Source organism: Branchiostoma floridae, chromosome 9 (assembly GCF_000003815.2).
Source record: "Branchiostoma floridae strain S238N-H82 chromosome 9, Bfl_VNyyK, whole genome shotgun sequence".
Classification (NCBI taxonomy): Eukaryota; Metazoa; Chordata; class Leptocardii; order Amphioxiformes; family Branchiostomatidae; genus Branchiostoma; species Branchiostoma floridae.
The window spans coordinates 4303888-4312285 of NC_049987.1; the positions used below are offsets into that span (position 1 = coordinate 4303888).

General features: G+C 45.3%; 2 protein-coding genes across 2 annotated transcripts in view; both read left to right on the top strand.

Annotated features, from left to right (window-relative positions):
* LOC118422995 (1-deoxyxylulose-5-phosphate synthase YajO-like) overlaps positions 1–1057 on the top strand; it is a gene marked incomplete at its 5' end in the record, with an annotated part of 5434 nt that extends 4377 nt beyond the window's left edge. The window contains one exon of the mRNA XM_035830890.1: positions 989–1057. Within this exon, the coding sequence (XP_035686783.1) occupies positions 989–1057 (69 nt within the window). The remainder of the gene's footprint in view (positions 1–988) is intronic.
* A 2425-nt stretch (positions 1058–3482) lies between these two features.
* On the top strand, positions 3483–8149 carry LOC118423226 (1-deoxyxylulose-5-phosphate synthase YajO-like). The gene is made up of 4 exons (XM_035831292.1): positions 3483–3625; positions 3834–3976; positions 7099–7249; positions 7957–8149. The coding sequence occupies exons 1-4, from the start codon at positions 3536–3538 to the stop codon at positions 8047–8049; spliced, it is 477 nt and encodes a 158-aa protein (XP_035687185.1). The 5' UTR covers positions 3483–3535; the 3' UTR covers positions 8050–8149.
* Positions 8150–8398: the final 249 nt, after the last annotated feature.

Here is an 8398-nt window from a genome sequence, read left to right on the forward strand (position 1 = left end):
ACGTCAGCAGTACATACACATAATTGTTAGGACATAATTCGTGAATAACTTCATCAGGTTGGCAATTATTCATATAGTAAGGTTCTTTTGGCACAACCAGAGAATAACTTACTTCCGACGTTTCGGTGTCTGTCAGACACCATCATCAGGGTGGAATGACGGGAACTACTTCTTGCTGCTACTTATAGCCGATGTAGGTGGCGTTGCAGCAGTAAGAATGCCATCCCAGACGTGGCTCAGCTTGTATCCCCCCTCATCTCTGTTCATGACTGGCACTGATTTTCTGATCCAAACTGCTTCTTTAATCCATCGAGTTCTTCTGTTTTCCTCTCTGTCAATGACTCTTGCCCCCTCCCAGTCTATTACGCAATTGTTTCTATGAATATGGTCTGTGACTGCCGATTTGTTCTCTGTTTGTTCTGCTGCCTTCTTCTGAGATCTTGTGTATGCACTGCCTTTGCTGTTTTGTGCCTCCTTTTTGTGTTCTTCAAGTCTGGTGTTGAATGTCCTGCCCGTCTCTCCAATGTACACCTTGTCACAACTTTTGCACGGAATCTTGTAGACACAATCTGTTTTAGAGGAGTCTTCCAGTCTGTCCTTGGGGTGCACCAACAAGTTTCTGAGCGTGGTCTTGGGCTTAACTGCCGTGGCAATGGCGTGTTTTCTGAAAATCCTTTCAAGTGTCTCTGTAATGCCTTTGACATAAGGTATGATGATCATGCCCTTAGACTTATGTTCTTCTTTCTTCTTTTCTTTCTTGGGTTTGGGTTTGTTGGACTGATGATGCACTCTTTTGAAAGTCCAGTCTGGGTAACCACAGAGTGACAAGGCTTGTTTGATGTGTTCGACCTCTTGTTGTCTGTCTGTTTCCTCTGTGACCACTGTTTTGCTCCTGTCCATCAGCGTTCTGATTACTCCTAGTTTCTGGTGGAGCGGATGATGGGAATTGAAGTCTAGATACTGGTCTGTGTGGGTCTTTTTTCTGTAGACCAAGAGTTTCACCGTGCCGTCTTCTCTCCTCACTAGTAAGGTGTCCAGAAAGGGTAGAGTGCCCTGATCTTCTTCCTCATGGGTGAACTTGATACTACCCGTGGGGTCTATGGAGTTTAAGTGGTCGGTAAGTTCATGTTGTGTCCCCTGTCTTATAATTTCCATGATGTCATCCACATATCTCTTCCAAAGTTTCGGCCTACAGTTCACCGGAGCTGTGGCCATGGCCTGCTGTTCTAGCCATTCCATGAAGAGGTTAGCTAGAACCGGGGAGACCGGGCTTCCCATCGCTGTACCGAACCGTTGTTGGTAAATGTTGCCTCTAAAACTGAAATAAGTGGTGGTGACTATGAAAGTTAACAACTCCATAATGTCCTCCACTTGGAGCTTGGTTCTGTTCTTGAGGTCAGTGCCAGTCATGAACAGAGATGAGGGGGGATACAAGCTGAGCCACGTCTGGGATGGCATTCTTGCTGCTGCAACGCCACCTACATCGGCTATAAGTAGCAGCAAGTAGTAGTTCCCGTCATTCCACCCTGATGATGGTGTCTGACAGACACCGAAACGTCGGAAGTAAGTTATTCTCTGGTTGTGCCAAAAGAACCTTACTATATGTTAGGACATAATTGTTTGAGTCAAACTTCTATTTCTAGTTAACGTTACTGCATCTAATATGAGGGAACCTGTAGTCAGTTCGTACACAACGACCATCAAAATGTTGCTGCCCGTAACGTTACGTGTTTCCCTGCTGCATAGATGTAATACCTTAATCTTGTTGAAAGCAGACAGAAATCATTTACTGTGGATGGTAAGCACAGTAGTAAAACACTGTGCAATGAGTGTTTTACTACTGAGTATAAAACACTTGAAATACGTATACGTACTTGGAAAAATGTCAGTGGTGTCATTTTCATTAATTTACGAGAACCCAGGCCCAGTCCCCGGTCCTTGTCTGACCTCACACGTGGCCACCGCGTGTCCATTCTTGCCTATTCACACTTCCGCCCACCGACACCGGGGCTCTCATTCTGTCTCGCGGGAAGCGAGGCGCACGAGACTCGCTCCCCGGTTTTCGACTCACCGCCAACCCCTTAATATTTCCTTACCATAGATAAATTGTAGTATTTGCAGTTACGTAGAGTTGTCTTCATGATCAGTTTGTGTTCATATGTTATGATGTTGAAGGCTCGTTCTACTGACCTTTATCGATGTTATGGGCGTGTTTCTGTGGAAAAGTACGAGAATATATATTTTCACTTTTGTTTGCCAAACGCGTTTCGACTCCAGTTGCTTACAGTTAATTACTAAGATGATTAGACGTATCCGTTCTACTTGCAGATGATCAAATAAAGAGACGACACCCCAACAGCTTTGTCATATCTCTGTATTGGCTCCGTTAGTAGTGCCTTATACGATTGTGATATTCAAGCGCCATTTATGCCATGGCTAGTGCTGTTGGTCATCAACGCACAGACTAGCAAACCAAATGAGACCCTATTTTAAGACCCTGTAACGGGACAACATCTGGAGATTAACACTGCACGATCGAGGTAATTACGGTTTTGCAAGTGATACATGTTCTAAGACATTCCAAACAACGGTTGCGACATCGGTGGATAATTATGCTTATTGCATTAAAATCGTTTTGATATCATTCCACCAACTCATCAAAAAACAAAATATCACCGAATTCGCGCTGTACATTTCGTCTTTTGAACAGGGGTCTGCTGACTGGAAAGTTCAAAATAGAAGCCGATGCGACCACCTGTACATAGAGACAGATTTCTGTTATCCCGGAGCCGCAGTAATGCCCTTTGTTTTGGGGCCCAGATAACCTTTCGGCTTTTGACAACAATACATGGTTGAAGACAATGCACAGGTGATTATGGGTGTAGCGAGGTCGACGCAGTGCCAGCCGGATACAAGTGAACGAAAAGTGAACCTAATCTTCAAGTTAAGTAGCATGATTTGTCCGGACTCTGTCCGTTAAGTACTCTAACGTTACTAAATACTAGTACTACTCTACTCTAAGGTTTCTCGCCTCCCCGAACAACATGCGTGTTGTGGATATAATGGGACTAACGTCACTGACACGAAGCAACATAGTACATCTACTCTACTATACTCTCGACTCTACATCTACTTGGAGACTCTTCTTAAGATGATTGTAATGGAGTGAAAGGGTAAGAAGCACGTGACCATCTATATCTGGGGTACTGGATCGCGCAGTGAAGTGCACAGACATTCTAAACCCGTATAAGGGATCGTATCAGGTATAATACCTATTGAGTACTGTGACAAAGACACACGGACAACTTGAACAAGACACTGGTTCTCCCCATAACCCCCCTTGCTCCCATCCAATAGAATTCAATGGCAGCTGGGATATAATGTTACGACCTAGCGATCGTTGACCCGCCGTCGCCGACTGGTGACCCGTGTGTCTTGTACGTACATAACGCTTATGTGCACTGTGGTCTGTCTCATCGTACTGGTGTTTTTGGGTCAGGTGTGGAGCTCTTTCGTAAAACAGTACAAAGTGGACATGGCCGACAAGACTGAGTACCGATTCCTGGGCGGCAGTGGGCTGAAGGTGTCCAACATCTGCCTGGGCACCTTGACGTTTGGAAACTGGGTTAGTGCGAAGATGTGGACCGTGCTTTGTGTGTGGGGGTGAATGTTATGTGGGTTCTGAATGGTGATCATCAAGTTTTTGCATAGTCACGCCAGACCAGGGGTTTATGCCCGAAGGGCAAAGCCAGCTTGTGAAGACGCGATTGTCAATTTTCCTCCTAATTAAGAACACATTTTCACGGAGACATGGACTATGTTGGTCCCGTTAGGCGCTTTTCCCCGGCCAGTGCGACGAGGCGGCCTCCCATGCCATTCTGGATCGCTACGTAGAGCTGGGAGGAAACTTCATCGATACAGCAGACATATATGCTGAGGGCAGGTCTGAGGAAACCATAGGAACCTGGTTGGAAAAGTAAGTATCTTGTGATGACAAATCTAATGTTGAACCATAAGAAGAAAGTTAAGTTTAAAAAAAACAACAGATGAAGGCCATTACATTAAAATTGCCCCTATCTCAATCATGTAGTCCTCCCCTATAGTGCAGAAGGCGTCTTTTATGTTAGGTGCTAGTATGGGGAATGAGATTAGGGACAAGTGGGACATTTCTGCACCTCCTCATAGGTACTCGTTTTACACCTGAGTAAATTGAGGAAATTGTGTGGGGTGCCTTTCACAAGATCGGTGACAAGTGCCTTTCACAAGATCGGTGACACGGCAGGATTCGAACTTGAGACCTCTCGGTCCTGAGCCAAACACGCTTCGCTTCGCTACGCGATCTCACTAAATTTTAATGTATTATATATCAATTGAAAGCTTGTGTGATTCCCTTTCCTATATGTTACCAACCTTATCATGATTGTAAAGTCATGAAACGAGCACCAGACCTGCTTAGGCCTGAGTCACAATTCCCAACCCGGGGCCCGGCCGGGTAGCTTTTGGGAACGAAAATATGATATGAAAGGCAACAAAACACACAAAACATAGAAAAAAAAGAGATAGATAGTACTAGATACTTTTATTTTTCGTTTTTCATAAACAGCCCGACCGGGCCCCGGTTTAGAAATGTGACCCAAGCCTTACAGTGCCCAAATTTCCCTGATTTTGTTTAACACTGTCTCGTCCTGTTAGCCGGTGCAATGGCCATAGTGTTCGCCTTGCATTCGGAAGGTCGTGAGTTCGATCCCCGGCCGAGTGATACCAAAGACTTTAAAAATGGTACATGCTGCTTTCTCTGCTTAGCACTCAGCATTCGGGAAAGAGTATGGAAGTGGAACACACACCACTACCAGTGAACTAGCCCCCTGCTGTAGTGATTACGTTGTGTGGCCCAGGGCTAAGGAAACAGAGATGGGCACCGCCCTATGGGCCATCAGGCGCGGGAAGGGTTTAACTTTAACTGTCTCATCCTGTTGGTATTGGCGCGTTTGTCAGTGACCAATCAATCCTTTTTTCACGTCCCGTTTGGTATACAGAACATAAAAGTTTGTTTTAGCACATCAGCATATCTGCCCTTTCGGCAGTTGGATGGCCGAATCAAAGCGTGGAAGCGGCAAGGAGAACCGCACGCTGACACGGCAAGAGTATAGACACTTGCGAACAAGCCGCTTGTCTCGAATCGCGAGTGTGAACGCAACGCGGGATAGATTCTATGCAAATTTCCGATTTGCCCCTGGTGGAGGTCGTACATCCGGGTACGCGGGTCCATAGGTCGCGAAACGTAGCGCGGGAAACGAAACCCTCACAAGGCTACGCCACGCCAGACAGTGTGCTCGATTTTTTCTAATACGAATAGTGATGTCTTCCAAGAAAAGAACGGCGCCGAGTCAAGGAAAATGGAATCATGAACAACAAAGGCCCTGATCGGGTTGTGGGGCCAGGAAGAGACACAGAGTAAACTAGGCAAAATGCACTGAAAGCGGGACATCTTCGAGGAAATCTCGAGCGGCTTGACGGAGATCGGTTTTGAGAAGACCGCCGAACAATGCAAAACGAAAGTAAAGAACCTGAAGTCAAGGTACAGGACGGTGCTGGATCATAATAACAAGAGTGGAAATGACCCGATGTCTATGCGATATGCTAGAGAAACACTGGGCGGATCGCAATCGGCTTGCATTGTGGGCGGTCAATCGGATTGTCTGTAATGAGTGTGAACGTAATTTTTTTGAAGCGGCTTGCACGTTGAAGCGGCTTCGACGTTGAAGCCGCTTCATTTTTTTGAGTGTGAACGGGGTCTTAATTCTTTCAGCGTTTGGTGGTGGAGGCAGCGTCATGGTGTGGGGCGGTATAACTGCCATAGGAAAAACAACACTCGTCATCATTTCACCGGCAACTTCAATGTTTTGAGATATAGGGACACCACCGTCGCAATATCCTACCTCTTCAATATTGGACCAAATGCCATTCTGCAACATTACAACACCCATCCACACATGGCAAGGGCCATTGCAGACTACCTCGAGCTCCAGGATGCTGGAGTACAATAATGGAATAGCGGCTTATGGCTAGCACCTCTTGGTTCAAATTGTTTTCTTGAATAAAGAGCTTTGATTGACATGTCCTGTTTATCCAACTTGCCTTCATTCACAAGTCAATACCGATGGCACAAAATGAGCTGAATGGAGTGTTTGACTTTAGTAGGGTAATTTCAGTACTTTATTTTTGTGACCTCCCTGTATGTAAACAGGCCTGGTGCTCGTTACATAAATGTACAATCATAGAATACTCATTATGCTAAAAGTTAATGTTCTGTATACCAAAAGTTACATGAAAAAATGATTGATGGAATCATTGTCACCCGCGACCATAACAACCGAACGATACAATGCTGAACAGAAGCGGGGAAATTAGGGCACTTCTTTTGTCACCGGGCAATTACTTCCGCCTGTATCCCGCTTCTCAAAATGGGAAAGCGCACTAAACTTAAACTTAAGTTACCAGGTAATGCTCCGTTCAATCCACATCCTACGGTGTGTCGTTTGTGTCCATGGAGGCACTGAGAGGCGCGGCTCTCGCAGTTGGACTCCCATCGCTGCTCGTGCCGGCAGTCGGTCGAGGCCCTCGGCTTGAAGTGACCTTGTGTCCTGAAGCGGGGTTTATAACCGGTCCCCGCCGTCTCTATCAAGGTGTGGGTGGTGGTATACGCATGGCGTCGAGGAAGCTGCACAGTGCTGTCTTCCTCCAGCGTCTTTCGCTCTGTGACAAACGTGCGTCTCTGTCCCGTGTTCGTGTGTAACTGTCTCGTGTCTGTGTATTCTTCACACTTATATGCCTACTTGGCATGCCTAATTATCACATGTTTGGTTTTGCTTGTTCTTAATTACATTGCTTACGCCGTCTCCACTTCCTCGGGGACTACATGATTAAAACATGGCATTTCCTATCATAGTTAGGGGCCTGTGTGGTCATGGTCATGTTGTCAATGTTGGTCATGAGTTAGTCCAGACTTCCAGATAACAAGACTGAGGACGAGCGATGTTTGATGTTGTCCGAAAGGTCAATTATCTGGAGAATATATATGCTACTCGTATATTCCAGGCAGCAGCGAGAGAAGTTTGTTGTAGCCACCAAAGTCCGGTTCAACACCAGTAAGGACATCAACAGCGTGGGGCTGAGCCGCCATCACATCATGCAGTCCATAGACGACAGTCTGCGCAGGCTCCGTACGGCCTATGTGGACCTGTACCAGGTCGGAAGATTTGTTCGTCTTCACTTCACACAGTAACAAATATAGCACACAGCAGCTGATCTATGTTCTACCAACTAAGCTTCCTAGTCTATGTTTACCTGATTATTACTCTGTGACACTGGAGGGTAACCTCCAGTAACAGAGTCTTGTAATCACTTTGTGCGTTGAGTGTCCGCACCTATATCTCTATGTTCCGTATGCCGCAATCGCATGTGGATTGGCATGTCGTCTATTGCAGGGGTGTTTTGACACTCCAAGGAGGATAACTGCAGAAAGGAAAGACGGATTGCCTGCATTTTAGGCATGCAGGTAGCGTAGACAAAGATGTTCATAATGATATACATGTTATGCAAATGAGGACTTAATTTGCATAATTAATGAGGAAATTGTATAGTTCCATTGTTTTCAATAACTGGACCCCAATACATGTAACACATGTTAATTATGATAGGTGGAATATAAGCAGATACAAAATATGGTAATGAGGAACTTATTTGCATAATCTATATAAAAATTGCAAAACCACTTTATGATTAATAATGGGAATTTTATAATCGTGACATGTGTACGTTAGTCAATGATGAACAACACAATGCATAAATTATGTTAATTTGTTAGTCAATTGCATGAAATTTACGAAAGCTCTAAAATTTCATGGAGCTATGAGGTCGCCGAACTCTAGTATTCGTATTTCTTTTGTCCTTCAGCATGCCCAGACAGCAGGAGTTCATCTGTGGCCTCTCGCACGAGGTGACCATAGCAGTCCTCCCAAGACTGAACATGGAGGAGCTGATGTTTGAACTCAACAGAAGGATTCAAAACCTGGACAAAGAGAACAGCATCAAGGACAGGCTGGTCAGTATCCTTAGGGACGTGATGTTGGAGGAATATTGCCAGTTGAAATCGCAATCAGAAATGACCATGCCTGAACGAGACTGTGAGACAGTACTAGTAACAATGCATGAGAACTTTCCAACAACGTACGCTGATACACTGTTAACAGACTTCAAGTTCAAGTCATTGTGTCTCACTGCAAGGTTCTGGACTAGACATTAAGAACAGTGAGGAAAACAACGATACCAGCAATGAAGTACTCACGCCCAAAGAGGAGCTCGCACTTCATGCAGTCCAGGTGCAGATGAAAACTAC